Consider the following 15,570-nt stretch of genomic DNA (forward strand, 5'->3'; position numbering starts at 1 on the left):
TCTTGACTAAAGTGGATGAAGGTGGGTGACTGTAACTCAAAAGTTTCCATCTCACGACCATAGTTAGGAGTATGTGCAATCATATTCCAGTAATTCTAGTTGAGAGACATAAATGGATGCAAAGTCATAAAGAAATTGGCAAGGCATTCATGGATGCCTATAACTAGCTCTAGGGTATTGATGAGGGCAATATGGATAGTGGCAGGTGGCCGCCCCTTTCCAAATATTTATGAGGATGAAGTAGTAGGTTTGGAGGCCCCTGTCATGCCAGAGGAGGCCAAGGCTGTGATACGGAGTTTACTTAGGGGCAAAGTGTCAATTCTTGATGGCATGCAAGTGGAGTGTTACATCAAGTACTAGTCAGTGGTCAAAGACAGCTTGTGCGATGTCATCTATAACGCCCTCACCCGGTATAGGCACGTGCACGCCCACACACCCACACGGCCCACGTGGCGCACGTGATAGGTCGAGCAAGGCCCATCACGCATAGATACACTCTTATGCACATATAATCATGACATCATCAAATAAAACCTATGAACATATCCATGCTCATATAATCCATCACCAAATAAATTATACCATTAACCAAATAAGTTTGTTAATATATGAATATCCAAGTTTGCAATAATATATACTAGACCACTACATAATCTGGCACGGCCCACACAGGCCACGACAAACCATTAAGATATAACTAAAACGACTGATACATGAGTACACTATAATCTGACATGTATTATACAAATCATCGTCTAATACAATATTATCTATACTGTCTCGCACCTATAGCTCATCTCATCATTCTAAAATATCTTCTTAGGATATCTCAAGTTGTTATCACGAACCACATATCTGAGGGGGTTAAAAAAGAAATAAAAATAGTCATGACTAAAAGGCTCATAATAGACCTTATCCCGAATCAGTAATGTTAAATAGAGAGTAAATCATGTACTAAATAATATAAATCACATAGAAGCATCATGTCATGAATGAATGTATGATTGTATCCTTAATAATATATAAAAAATATAGATATCATATCATAACTGATCAAAGTATATAATTCTCGATAATGTATAAATATATCTTGATGTCATACCATCGTTATAACTCTCTCTCAAATATGACACATATGATATATGCCGACTATGACTATGCTATGATATCAAATGCAACTACATATGATATATATTGACTACTCGATAATCAAGTATATCAGATGATAATAAAATCATATGCATTTCTCAATATCTCAATCATCAATGTCATCATTATATAGACCACTATGCATAGTCAACATTCGATACCTGATCTCAACATCTTACCCATAGGCTCAAAGTATATACTGCCATACGTTAAAAGTATCTCAGTTATAATCATACCCTGTCATATGCTAAGGGTATCTCAGTCATAATCATACTCTGTCATACGCTAAGGGTATATCAAAATCCATTCAGATTGGGTACTCCATCAGTTAATAGAAATCACATGAGAGTAACTCGCCATATGTATGCCCTGACAAATGACAATTGTTCGATTGACTATGCGCACAGACTCAACTGACTTTGGACATGGGCCATAAGATATCGCATATCAGCAACTATAATCATCACTCCAAGCACCCTTAACCCTAGAGTCCACTTGGATATCCTCATGCTTTTTTCATTAACTTTCCTATCAATGAGATTTATGCATTTTATTTTATATGATAAATCACGTGTATATATCTAGTATTATAACAAGTCATGCATATCAGAAATTTAGGTGATAAGGAAGTCAAGAGGAAAATAATACAATATAGTCTCCAGCCATATATTTAACACATGTATATCCCTACTAGTCTATCACATGTATACTTATACTAGAGATCATCTCGTCATAAACTCATAATAGTATAATCATATCCAATTATCTCTGTATGTTATCAGCATACTCATATCCCAGATCAGTCTAATCAAATAAATATGCTCGACTGAAATCATCTCTAGTTAAGGATAATCATGCTGAAGGCCAAAACATATATATACATAATTATATAATAGATCCTAATTCAAAAAGGCGTCTAGAGGATAAAACTACGCATTTCAGTCAGAAGACACAAACCACGTATCCCTCACATCTATCAATCAATCGTCATTTATCACTAGCAAAGTCTACGGGGTCCCAAATAAGAGGTTCAGGATCGGCATCAGTGTAGGTGCCTAAGGATAGAGAGAGAGAGAGGTTGACGAGGAGGAGAAAATGATAGAGAGAGAGAAGAAAGAGAGAGAGAATGTGGAGGGGGCTTGGTGGTGGCTACGACGAAAGTGGGGTCCACCGTGCTAGCTGGCCTGACCAAGTTGGTCAGGCCAGCAATTGGGACGCGTGGCGCCCTCAGCCTACCTGCTGCTGCATGGCACGAGGCTAGCCACAGCTTTCTTTATATATAGGTAGATTGTTACACCGTCGGCCACTTCTTTGATTATGCTTACTTGCCTAAACAGTGGGAAAATACCTTCATTACTTTGATACCAAAGAAAGGGAACCAAATGGAGTAGTTGACCCATTTTCTATTGTAATGTTGCATATAAAGTTATTACTAAGATTTTGGTGGTCAAGTTAAAAAGGCTCCTTCCTAAATATTATGTATTCACCTAATAAAATCTTTCCCTTTTAATGTAATAAAATAAGAAATTTGAGAAAATTTTAATATAATATAATTAATAATCTCATGTTTTAAGCTAAAATAAAATATATGAAAGTGCAAATATATTAATATTATTAATAATCTCATTTTGCAAAGATATATTAAAAAATATATATGTTCCATGTAAAATAAAATTTTAATATTTTCGACCATAAAATATAATAATATTTATAATCTTTTAAATTATAATAATATTTATGACATTTAGAATAATAAATTATTATTTTTGACTATAAAATAGGTAAGATTAAATACACAAAAAGACAAATATTAATAATATTTAAAAAATTAAAACATATTCAAAGTATAATAATAAATTTGTATAAGTAGTGCATATCTACCACTCAAATATTGCACACCTACATTTTAAGTATTGCACATCAAGCTTTGAAATATTGCATATCTATCTCTCTAGCATTACATTGTATATATTTCTCTCTGGATTGCATATGTAATGCCCTAGCCTAGCATTACATATCTAACTCACAAACATTACATACATAAAATATGTCAATTTATTTACTATATATTCTATCAATCTAATTTAAATCAAATCAAGTGATGTGTCAGTAGTTTTTTCTTCTTTTATCTTCACTTTATATCACATTAAACGTAATCACTACATCCTTATTCTAGAATATGAATAAACATAGGAATAGTTATTCATAAAATAAATACTCATTTTGGTAATAAGAATTCATATTTATTTCTATTTCAACTGTATTCCTAATGTGCACAACGCCTTATATTTTTAGATTTTTTTGCTGGCAAGTTGGTCAGAAGTAGGGTTGTCAAAATAATCGAGCCGGCTCGAGCTTGGCTCGATAATGCTCGATCAAGCTCAGCTCGAAAATAGGCTAAGCTAGGCTTGAAATTAAATTCGAGTCAAGCTTGATCCCGAGCGGTCTCGATAAGGCTCAAATATATATATATATAATATGAGTAGTATCAAACTAATATGAACCATTAGATCAAAACCCTTTCACCCATTTAGAATTTCAGCCATTATTTTCTGACACAATTATCTTTATTGTTTATAATTTATATTTTGGTTGCTTGTAGTTTTCTAACCCATTTATCTTTATTGCTTGTAATTTATATTTTGGTAATATTTATATCTTTATAGTTGAATTAGGTTTTATTTCAAACTTGATTCAAGCCTAAACTAATTCAAGCTTGCTCAGGCTCGAAAATAATTTAAAATTAATAAGACTTGAAATTGCTAATTGAGCAGCTCATTTAAGCTCGAAATTGGCTCGAGTTCGAAATTGGCTCAGATTGAAATTATTTCAATTCAAACTTGATCACAAAGACAGGCTCGAAATTAGTTTCAATCTAAGCTTGATTAGAACCAAGCTTGATCAAGCTAGACTAGTTTACACCCCTAGTCAAAAGCAATTCTACCTAATCTAGTTCTCTTTCCTCCCGAAAAAAAAAATGCAAAGCCAAGAAGCTTCTATGCGTCAAAGCGAGGTATTGCTGCTGCATGAGGATTAGATTGCGAACAGTCTGATCCTTATGTTTTCGATACCATGGTGTGTTGTAATTGTGGATGGTTGTTTTATACGTGCCTTTTGGTTGTGTTTTGGGTTAGAATGATATTGGCAAGAAACTTTGGCGGTAAACTTTATGTGGTAGTAGGTTTAGATAGCTGGTAGTACCTTGGCCTTGTTTTCTTTTAAGTAAAGGAAGCTTTATTTTCTTTCAAGTTAAAATGACTTGGTTAACTAAGTAAACATTTTTTCTCTCTCTTTTATATCTATATTTTTCTATCGGATTCACTTTCTAAAAAATCAGACTAAGAACAACTAATTAAATTCGAAACTTAGCCTCAAAGTGTTTATTATATCAATAGTGTTTTTTAATTTTGTTGGTTGTCCAGGATATTCTTGCTCTGTGGCCAAGAAATGCTAGAGTTGTTTTAATTTTCTAATGAAATAGGATCATAGACCTTCTGCCAAAAGAAAAAAAAAAGAAAAAACATTTTTTTCTCGAATTTGAACGAAAATTATGACAGTTCAACATTAGTTTAACATTAGACGGTCGTCTAATTTGACGTAAGAACACTACTTGGAACCCAAGCTGGCAAGCATGCATCATAAACTCAAACGCTAATGTACATATTAGATTTCACCTAGAGGACTTCGGTACATCCATGGCCACAAAATGTTATCCTTTGGCCAAGACATGCTACGTTACGTAGTATAGTAGAAAACTTAAACCCAAGTGCCACTGAGCAATGTCTTAGAAGAAGCTGTCTCTCCGAACATCTGCACTAGATCTGAGCACTTGGCATCTGCTTCGCACTCCGCCTTCAGCTCCAACCCCAGCTCTTCCTCTATGTCATCCGACGCCGAGATCAGCAAGAATTCGCACCCTTCGAAGTTCAAGAAGTCCGGCGGATCGGCCGGGGAGAAGCGCGACTTCCCCAACTGCGCTTGGAGGTGCGCGGGGAACGCCGCCTTACGCTTGCGCTGGAGTCCTCTGAACCCGCCGCCGCTGCCGCCCTGCTGCTGATTAGGGTTCTTGATTTGGATGAGGAAGGAGCCCTCCTGCTCGACGTTGAGGGATTATTCCCGCGGTTCGCGGCTGTCGCTGTCGGAGGGAGGGAACTCGAGTTTGTAGATGAGGTGGGTGTGCGTCCGCCGGCCGGATTGGTGCCTGAGGATGCGGTAGACACCCTCGGCGAGGGCTCTTGCCGGCGGTTTGTGGCGGTGGCCGCGTGTGGCGGTGTCATACTCCTCTGAAGATTAAAGAAGCCATTTATTTTTTTTATATTTTCTTTTTCAAGAAATGAAGTCAAAAGATTTTGCAATCACGATAGAATCCACATGAAAAGAACACCACAATTTCATTCAATGCTAGCAAATTATCACACTTACACTATGGCACAGACATGCCAATTATCCAATAACTTACTTAAGCTTTGGGCCAACTAGTAATTTAACGTTAACATGGTACCAGATTAAAACTGACAGATTATTTGTTTTGTTTTAAGGTCATCGACGATAGCTCCTCAGCCTACTCTTATTTCACATTGAGGGAATAAAACCACGAAAAACCATTAAAGTCAACAATCTCTCTTCTAGAGGTTAAAAAAACATTTACCATTGCAACGATGAAAAAAATCATCTACTATATATCTAGTAAAAATCTTCATCTAGATTCGAACATACCGCCTTTGAGAGCAACTTTGACGTCCTCTATCTTGGTCGTCACGAGCTCCACAAATCCCCAATAAGGCCTGCTCCTCTGGCTTGGATCAGGCAAGCTCTTCCGTCCCATGACGATGAATCGGAGCAGTGGTTGCTTCTCAATGTTCACTTCCTTCAAGCCATCATATTTCAACACAAAAGTTAGTATTATCTTTTGATAACGATAATAAAAACTGGATATATACCTCACTGCTATGGCCACCTTTATTGCCACTGTCTGGACTTTTGTCATCTTCTTCTTCGTCTCCATGTTCCTCAGAGAGTTTCTCGCCTTCTTTGCCGGAAACCGACGATTGCTTTTCTTCTATCGAGAGCTCGACGGACTCGGGGCGAAGGACGATGTACATCCGTTGGACATCGTCTTCGCTTTTTGCTTCGTCCTTGCCTACCTTGGGCCTATAGAAGAAGAAGATTTCTCCCTTTTCCTGCATATGTATATATCATATATAAAGAAAAAAAATGGAAGAAAAAAATGGAAGAAAAAAAAAGGAAAAGAAGAAGAAAATATTGATCACCTGGATCTCCACCTTGGGTTCGGGTCTCGTCTTTACTTCTTCACGTTGTCCCATTTGAGTAAATTACTTTCTCGCTTAATTTTACTATCCAAGTTGAGAAGGATAACAAGATAAATTACCAGCCCTACCTTCTTATATGTTAATCGTCCGGCTCTTATCTTATGTCAACGTGTCATCATGCATGCAGCGGGAAAAGTACACGTGGTGAGCGATCGGAATATTCCAGAGTCCCGGAGAGATAACCCGTAGCGGATCGTCTGCAGTAAAGGCTATATAGGAAAAAAAAAATTTTAATGATGCAGGAATTTGCTGCAATTATTTTTACCCTGAACTTTTGTTTTAGTAATTACTTATTTACTTTTACAAACTCGCTCGCTCAGGAAGTGAAGAAGGGAGGGGTGTGGCCTTGGCAGATCCGGGTGGTAACGGAGGAGTGTGTTGTAAAGCTAAGAGGGTTTAGTGAGGTCAGAGTTTTCTACGTGTTTAGGAAAGCCAATAGAGTGGCAGACTGAGCTATACACTAGGAGAAGTTGACTTCTCGGTTTTGCTCATTGGGGTTTGCTGAGGAGCTCCCCCAACAGTTGTGTTTGCTCCTCTTTTCGACTGATTCTATTGGCCGAAATATTCTAATCAAATCTATCATTACCCTAAAAAGAAAGAACAAAAAACTTCTACAAACTCCTCTTGAAGTGGGCCCTCATCTGTCGCATCCGATGTCTTACGCTTTGATTGATCAATCATAGTAGATGCAGTAAAAATAAGGTTACATTACCTGTAGAAAACCAAGTAATGCTAAGGAAAAATATAATTAGTTTGAGGAAACTTCTCATTGCACTTAATAAGATATTAATTTGAGGAGACTTACTTTAAGTGGTTAGGTTCTGTCTCACAAATTAAGAGGTTGGTTATATAAAATCTCTACATAAATGTGTGAGAAACTTTTTTGGACAAATTGCATTGAGTGTACTACAATTATATTAAGACTACTGTGGTCAATTTTTGTAAGAGTGTATTAGGTTTAGGCGCGGTCCAATCCGTAGCCTACATGCTATTAAATTAGCATAGAAAAGATAATATGAGCTCACACGGTAACCATAATTGAATGAACATTTTAGCTGCAGTTGTATGGTAGGAAGTGCATTTTGTTGCATTTTACCATTATTGCTAATATTGATATAAGAGTGATCTTCTGGTGGATAAGGCTATTATTGGTCATAAGAAGGAAAAATATAATATAATGTTTCTTACTTTTCCCTACTGGAAAAGAAATAAATTAGCTTTAAATCTATATTGCCACTATATATGAAAATTGTATACTTATGCCCAAAATTAATTTACCCTCTATATTTTAAAATTTTTTAAATCAATCTCTATACTTATGATTAAAATAAAATTATTAATTTTTCTATTAAATTTAACTAAGTGTCGTGATTATTTTTATTATTTACATATCTTATTTAACAAACATGATAATATAATTTAGTCATTTTAGCGCAATTCAATTAAGTTTGGATAAAACTAATAATTTTATTTTAATCGTAAGTATAAAAACTAATTTAAGACTTCTTCAAATACAAGAGATAAAATAATTTTGGAATAAAATATGTTTAACCCAATCACTTCTTTTTAATAAAAATTTAAAAAAGGAAAAAAATCTTTAATAGGTTTCCATTGCACCTATCCGTGAAGCATTTTGGCCAAATTGCCACAAAAAAAGCAGAGTACATCTCTCTCTCTCTCTCTCTCTCTCTCTCTCTCTCTCTCTCTCTCTCTTTCTTTTATATATATATATATATTCCTTGATCTGACCAATTATATTACAAGTACTATAAAACTTTCTCCGATCATCAAGGAGGGTTTTTTAAGGAAGAAAACTGGCTTCAAGAATAAAACAATACATAAAAGTTGAAGGAAAAATTATTGCGTATACTTTTCCTATAATGGGAAATATATTACGTATAAAATAACAATGGTACTCTAATTATCGATGACAGAATCCCTTTTATTCGTATCAGACGATACACTGAAGTAGCACTCTCTTACCAAGTGTTAGAAATACCTCCAGATCATCTGCTTCCTCGTGGGGCAGAGGGCAACTGCTGAACAGCAGCCAGTGGGTTCATCTGGACGGAAAATGCAAGCCGCCAAGCATCCAACAACACTCTCAATAAATAGGAAACTTGCCTGACTGCTACCCTGTGAAATGAAAAGAAGAAAGAATTATGAAATGAATTCAAACATAGATACTTAGATGTCTAAGATTTATGAAGCATCAACCAATCATTTAGCATCCATTATCATTATTATTTTATGTTCCCATATTCCGCCGCTATTATGATGCAGCAAAATATTGAAAAACCCCCTAAATCTGGGAACAAATTTTATAATGACAAAGAAAAGACAGACACAAGAAACCTAGAGAACCAATATATCCTTTTAATAAAACAAAAGTAAAAGCTCCAGAGATGTCGGAGCTCAAAAGATCCTAAGTAGGTGACCAATGCAAAGAAAGGTGATGGAATGCAAAGAGAGAAATGTATATGTAATAACATCTTACCGCTTCAAGAGAACAGTTCTGTTCCGGAGAATGTACAATGTCGAGAATATTAACGAGAAGAGAAGCATCATCTTTCCACTAGGAACAATCAGCTGCAATTTGCCAAACTTTATGCGTACTGTACGAAACCACCAAAAACATGGGTCAACACGGCCAGTGACACTTTGGATGGATTTTAAATGACTTCCTTTTAATGTATTCTGATTTGACAAATAATGTGGTTCGGAGGTCTGGGGATAATCATCCACCGTCAACGGAGCAGCAGAAGCAGGAAGACTCCTCTCTGTCACTTGTTTTCTTCCTTCACCTGCAGTAGTGCTAGGTTTTGCAGCAGAACGCAATTTGTGTAGTCTCCTCAACAAGTCCTAAAGAAGCCAAAATAAAAAATCAATGAGTAAGAAAAGCATGCTATATATTTTTCAAAAGCCTGCAGGGCCTGAACAAAAACTATGAACAATAAACACCATCATACAAGGTACTACACTATAAAAAGTGAAGTCTTCTAAATGATCATGTATATATTACTCATATGCTTATACTGTTAACTAGGTGTGGTAGGCAGGTAATTTAAGTCTCCTAAACACTACATGCAGATCAATCAAACAAGATCTTTACTCCTTAGACACAAAACCTGTTTCCAATTTTCCATGCCTAATAGTATAACCATCAGAGTAAAACCTGTCTCCAATTTTCCATGCCTAATAGTATAACCATCAGAGTAAAACCTCTACTGTGATGATCATGATTACACAGAGGGGCAAAAGGCATAGATTCACTTCAGAAGATGGCTAATTAGTCCTCATTTTTCGTAAATATTATAGCGCATCACACAATGGAAGCAAGTTTGAAACTGATACTGGGAGGATGGCTAATTTACCTCCAGGAATGACAGACAGTGGGATCCAGAAGAATTACATAGGAGAGCAAAAGGCATAGGCTCACTTCAGAGGATGGCTAATTCGTCCTCATTTTGGTAAATATTATAGCGCATCACACAATGGAAGCAAGTTTGAAACTGATAGTGGGAAGAACTTTCCACTTCTGAAGTTTCCCTAAAGATATGACAGGAATTCATGACACTCTCAGAACTGACAACATAAACCAACTCAAGAACTTGGTTTAGTCCCCCATTAAGAACCCAATGTTACAATCACACAAACCATGTTCACTCATGAGGGGTTAAAAAATTATATAAATATAACTAATCATTAAATATAACAGTTGGTAGTCTGGAAGCGCTGAAATATTGATCTTATATGTATTAACATTTAAAAGGTACATCTTACACAGAAAAACAGAGAAATAGCAAGCGTTAACAAGGTGCATGATGCACTGCACTAGCCACTAAGATCAGACTAACCCTAGGTGAGTCTTGGATTAGACTTCTGTACTAGACTTTCAGATTTCTTAATCTTAAATCAGCAAATTCAAAGCCTAGAAGCCTAGAATATTAATTGTGGTTGTATCCAACAAATAGACAGACCCCTATCAGTGACTATATTAGCAATGATCGCATGCTAAATAAATGAAAATCACTACTGCAAGCACCACAGCCCTTGTATTTATTAAAGTTACAATATACATCGTTGGTATGTTACCCGTAAGTTTACGTTTGTCAGTCAGTTTAACATGGTATTATAGCCATTTTTCTAGAGGTCGTGTTCAACCTCCTGTAGCCTCATTTAACCCCATTTAACATGGAGCTATGCAACACCAAGCTTTATGTGAAAGTAATATCAGAAGGGAAAGCTTTTTCAGACATGCTACTAGTCAATCTGAGAGATAGATAGCTGATCCCTAGTATGATTAGTGTCCTGTGACAAAATGAAGCAAAATAACCAAGGTACTACAACCCTGATAAGCTCAATGAGAGAACAACAAGGAGGGACACAGAGAGGTTTGACATATTACCTGACGGTTATGTTCTGGCAATTCTGCTCTCTCTATCCAATATATTGCAACATCAGGTTCGTGTAAGATCATTCCAAGAAGTTGTATAGTGTAAAGCTCCACCACCTTCAAATAATCTTCAGTGGGCATAACAGATGGACTTATGCACCCATTGAAGGAGGTTTGTGGTTCTGATTCTGTCAAAACATAAACATCACCTTCTGCACATCTCCACTTGGCAAGGTAATCCTCAAGGATTGCTCTAAGGTTGGATGAAAATCCTCCATTTATTTGCATCATAGCCCTACCAAGACAGTAAATTATAACTCCAGAAAATTTATAGAAAGTAAATATATAATGAGAGAAGCACATATTAAGATTCAGAAAGCATGATGTAGCCAGTTAGCTACTAGATAGAAATACATAAGTAAAAGATCTATCATACCCTGCGAGGACAAATCGAACTGGTATAGCTGGAACTGAACCATATATCTCCTTGAGCTCGACGAACAATTGCATTGTCCTGCAATATTTTCCATTGCATAATGAAGAATTGATGAATGAAATATCAAGATAAAAGTAAAGGTTCAACCAATCAAACCCAATGCAAAATAACCATGATAAAAATGATTCCTTTCAGGAAGGATATAATGAACTACACCTGCATGAAAGCTGTTTAATATTTGCAACCAAATAAAGGAAATTTAAAGCTGGTCAGAAGCTGATCGTTAGCTATACTCAAAATTATTAGCCGACAATCTGACACTTGTTAAATTGTTACGATCTTAAATCGGCACTTCATAGTTTTCCTACTTCATTAAAATTGTGACAACATGAGATGTAGAAAAGTCCATATGATATTCTAAGATTATCGGGGAGAGAAGGAGATACCTTCCCAGTGCTTCCAGTGACTGCATAAACATAATACCAGCTACTTCAATCATTTCAACCAACTGAATACTGTCCACCACTGCTTCTGAGGGGGCAGCATGTACTTGTCGAATGACGGAAGAAGCCAGAGATGCTGCCTCCTCGAACATACCATGGACAAGACAACTGGACCATGAATACAAAATTTAAATCAAAAAGGAAAAAAATGAACAGCATGATTGTACTTATTTTGACAAATTATCAACAAAATTCCATCGAAGAAAAATAAAGTAAATATACATTAGCTGTATAATAGTTACATATTTAACCTATGAAATCTCCTGCCCTAAACTTAAAATCAAAAATTATAGCAGAAACCCTGACAGCATCAATTTTGTTACATAAACTGAACAAAATTGCAGTATTTACCTAGATAGATCAAACTCTGTTAACAAAGAAGAACAGAATTCAGATTAAAGAGCAAGGAGATTGTGATTGGGAATTACCATTCGGCATCGTCAATTTGCTTCCAGATTTCAGATTCAGAGACGTGAACCATTTCTTATATTCTCCTCCTCCACCTCCTGTTAGTCGTCGAGGAAGAAGACCTCAAACTATTTTTTCTAAAAAGATAAGTCGTCAAAACCCCAATTAAAGGCCATTGCAGTATGCGGGCTGTCACCCCACCGCATAGCGCCTAGGAAGACAGAGGCCGCCTAAATGGTCTAACTTTTCAATATAAAAATAATTATTTATAATATATATATATATATAATATATATACTATATATATCAAATTTTATGAGTACTAAACTAATTCTATGTCATGCTTGATCACATTTATTGAAACAATGTGCTCATCCAACTATACGACAACTAAAAATTTCTGACGTTTGTAAATCCTCAATTTCGACAAACATGCAAATCATATGACACAAATTAGACTCAAGATCACAAAAACCGGCAGCAAGTTAAATCATAGACTGCAGAATCTATTTCTCAAAAAATTGTAAACAAGACATGCAAGAGGAGAGGGAGAAAAAGTGGCGACGGTGAGTGGAGAAAGATGGCAGCGGTGGCCGGTGAGTAAACCTCACAGGTGGCCACCACCGTCGCCATCGAGTTTCCAACCTCCGGTCACCATCGTCATCGTTCGGAAGGTGGGAAATTTTTTATTTGGGGATTTAGGGTTTCGATGGATGATCTTTTTTTATTACCTATTTAGAGAGTGGCTGCGGTGGGGTTGCCGCCGGCGGGGATAGCGAGAGTGAGAGACAGGGATCGATCGTTGGGCGTACCTGCGTCGTCAGCCGCTAGCCACTGCCGCAGTGCCCCGTGCGCCGTTGGAGAGAGGATCACAAGAGAGGAAGGGATCGAGAGGAGCAGAGCGAGTGGATCAGGGATTTGGGAATTTTAGGCTATGTTTTGGATGGCGAGAATAGGAAGGAAACAAGAGAACAGAAAGTTAGAAGGAGAGAAGGAGAACGAGATTCATGGGTCGCCCGACTCGACCTGCTAGCCCGCTAAGACGGCCCGCCAAATCCACATGTAGGATTGTCAAGCTTGGCTTGGCTCGGGGCTCGGGCTCGGCTCGGCTCGGCTAAAGCTCGATTCCGGCTTGGGACGATCAGAGCTGAGACGAGCCCGAGCCATTGTAACCAGCTCGAAATTAATATCGAGCCGAGCTTGAGCCGAAGCCGGCTCGCTCAGGCTTGGCTCGATAGGCTTGACAACCTGACTAGCTATAACTAAGGGCACGTGCCATAAAAAATTATTATCACGTGTCCTTCACCCACCCCACCCCTCACCCGTAACCCATCCATCACCTTCACCTACCCCACCCTCACCCATCACGTCACCCTCCTCATCCTCACCCATCACCCTCAAGTCCCTCACCAACCTCACCCTCACCCTCATCCTCATTCACTCGATCACCACCTATAGCCTCACCTCACGCACCATCAACTCCTCTCTCTCTGTCGACCTCCATCGGCAAGCCACCACCGTGGTGCCACCTCCTCCTCTTCGTCGGCCTCCTCCTATATCGACATCTCCTCAGCGTTGACCTCCTCTTCTTCGTCCACTCCGTCGGCTTCCTCCTCCTCTTTCATTCACCATCTCCTCGTCGTTGCCTCCTCCTCCATCCTTCTCTGACTCCTCCTTCGGCAAGCTGTCCTCTAATCAAGCCCGAGTTTTGCTCGAGCTCGGCTTAGGGCTTGGTTAGGCTTAGTTCGAGCTTGGCTTGAGTTGAGCTGAGTTGAGCCTGAGTATAATTATGAGGCTCGAGAGCCTCAACTGGAGTCGACTCGCTCAGGCTCGACTCGTTTACACCCCTATCCATATATGGGGCCGCACCTGCACTCAATGTTTGCACACCTAGGCGACCGAATTAAATGCATTTCAAAACATTGTGAAAACCTCTTGCAAACTAAATGGGTAAGTGCTCCAACCGGGTTTGTGGATAAAATTAGATCTGATTCGATTTCGTGAACAAAGTTTTGTCAAATATGGTCAGAACTAAATCGAAAGATGCTAGCAATAGAATTATGGGTACAACTCTAATAGCAATATAGGTATTGCTATTTGCAAATGGAAGATGAAGAATTTTGATAGATTTTGAGGAAAAGTGATGTAAATGACAGTGATTTCAAAAGGAGAATCAACGTCGTGCTGTGAAAATGATTACTGTAAATGTTATTGAAGCAGAATAGAAAGCGAATGCCCAAATTGCTAGAAGAATAAGAAAATTCACAAAAAAAATTTGAACTCAGTGCACCTTCAAAAATAACACTGACAAAGAAAAAAAGTCACGAGAGAAGATAACTTATCTAAATTGAATTTTTGGGATAGAGAGAGAAAAGAAAAGAAAATATAAATTGTTTTCATATATTGATATTTCAAATATACCCCTATTTTAATATAATATTTACTTAATATTTTAGTAGTCTAAACACATTAAGATAGATACCCCACAAATACCTTGTTAACCGAGTATCCTTCAAGTTGGTTGAGTCAAAATGGAAAAATCTCTTACCCTTGGCAAGGCGTTTGACTGTTATCAATGCCACCTTGAATGTGATTTCCACCTTTTGGCTCAACTCTTCGTGGGTGTCATATAGGGATGTATTTTTTTATTAAATTCAAGTAAAACTAACAAAAGTTATAAGAAAAGTTTAAAGTAATTTAACTAGGTTATATCTCAAACTTTTTTGATCATTCATTTATGCAATCTATATAGTGTTATTGCATATTATATACTTCTGCTTGTTCTATAATAAATCAACTCCCAAGTTTTCTGCTAGTGAATAATATTATGTTAACAAAAATAAAACATTGTTGATTGTATAGAAAGGAAAACAAAATCTGGATGTTTATTCTCCACTTGCAAGTATTGTGATATTTATTATTTGGCAAAGCTTTATTAGTTCTATTACAAGTATTGTGATAAATTTATCACATAGAATGGTAGCTCAGAAGGCTATAGCTCTCACCACAGAGTTCTACGCTGTGAAAATTGGCAATCGACTAGAGCCTAACCTAGTTGTGAGGCTGGTTAGGTGGATTCCCCCTCCACTAGATTGGACCAAAGCCAATGCTAAGGGATCCTTCGATCACTAGTCCAAGGTGGTGGAGCTGCATATATCCTAAGGGATTCTAATAGGAACCACTTTGTGCAGGTGGGGAGTCAGTAAAGGGCCCAGGTGCTTTGTGATATATTTTTTTTATCAAAAGGAGCTTACTCAGCTGTCATTAACTACTCTGAATGAAGAAACCTCCATCTCAAACAAAACTTACAGATCAGGAGAAATTGGTTCGCCATTTTCAAGGACCATA

The 15,570-nt window shown here is 37.4% G+C and overlaps 2 protein-coding genes across 7 annotated transcripts; both read right to left on the minus strand.

Moving 5' to 3' along the window:
- Positions 1 to 4,777: 4,777 nt before the first annotated feature.
- On the minus strand, positions 4,778 to 6,316 carry LOC140765169 (uncharacterized). The gene is given in 2 exon segments (XM_073104117.1): positions 4,778 to 5,432; positions 5,866 to 6,316. Coding segments are annotated over 2 exon segments (816 nt in total). The 5' UTR covers positions 6,155 to 6,316; the 3' UTR covers positions 4,778 to 4,905.
- Positions 6,317 to 8,103: 1,787 nt separating this feature from the next.
- On the minus strand, positions 8,104 to 13,193 carry LOC140764698 (protein APEM9). 6 transcript variants are annotated; one of them, XM_073103430.1, is made up of 7 exons: positions 13,035 to 13,193; positions 12,243 to 12,350; positions 11,758 to 11,922; positions 11,312 to 11,389; positions 10,888 to 11,170; positions 8,977 to 9,341; positions 8,104 to 8,615 (listed from the first exon to the last, which is right to left on the minus strand). In XM_073103430.1, the coding sequence occupies exons 2-7, from the start codon at positions 12,293 to 12,295 to the stop codon at positions 8,486 to 8,488; spliced, it is 1,074 nt and encodes a 357-aa protein (XP_072959531.1). In that variant the 5' UTR covers positions 12,296 to 12,350; positions 13,035 to 13,193; the 3' UTR covers positions 8,104 to 8,485. The 6 variants fall into 6 exon arrangements, with proteins under 6 accessions (XP_072959531.1, XP_072959549.1, XP_072959540.1 ...); XM_073103448.1 differs by having other exon boundaries at positions 12,243 to 12,320; positions 13,035 to 13,191; XM_073103439.1 differs by having other exon boundaries at positions 12,243 to 12,320; positions 12,954 to 13,191.
- Positions 13,194 to 15,570: the final 2,377 nt, after the last annotated feature.

Source organism: Typha angustifolia, chromosome 1 (genome assembly GCF_048772165.1).
Source record: "Typha angustifolia cultivar Huaian chromosome 1, ASM4877216v1, whole genome shotgun sequence".
Taxonomy (NCBI): domain Eukaryota; kingdom Viridiplantae; phylum Streptophyta; class Magnoliopsida; order Poales; family Typhaceae; genus Typha; species Typha angustifolia.

Excerpts from the sequence above, each read along its gene's own strand:
- LOC140764698 (XM_073103430.1), bottom strand. The coding sequence starts at position 12,295 with ATGGTTCACGTCTCTGAATCTGAAATCTGGAAGCAAATTGACGATGCC. Across the intron at positions 11,171-11,311 it reads GTTCGATTTGTCCTCGCAGG|GGCTATGATGCAAATAAATG; the intron begins GTATGATAGATC and ends CTGTCTTGGTAG. Across the intron at positions 9,342-10,887 it reads TGCCAGAACATAACCGTCAG|GACTTGTTGAGGAGACTACA; the intron begins GTAATATGTCAA and ends TGGCTTCTTTAG.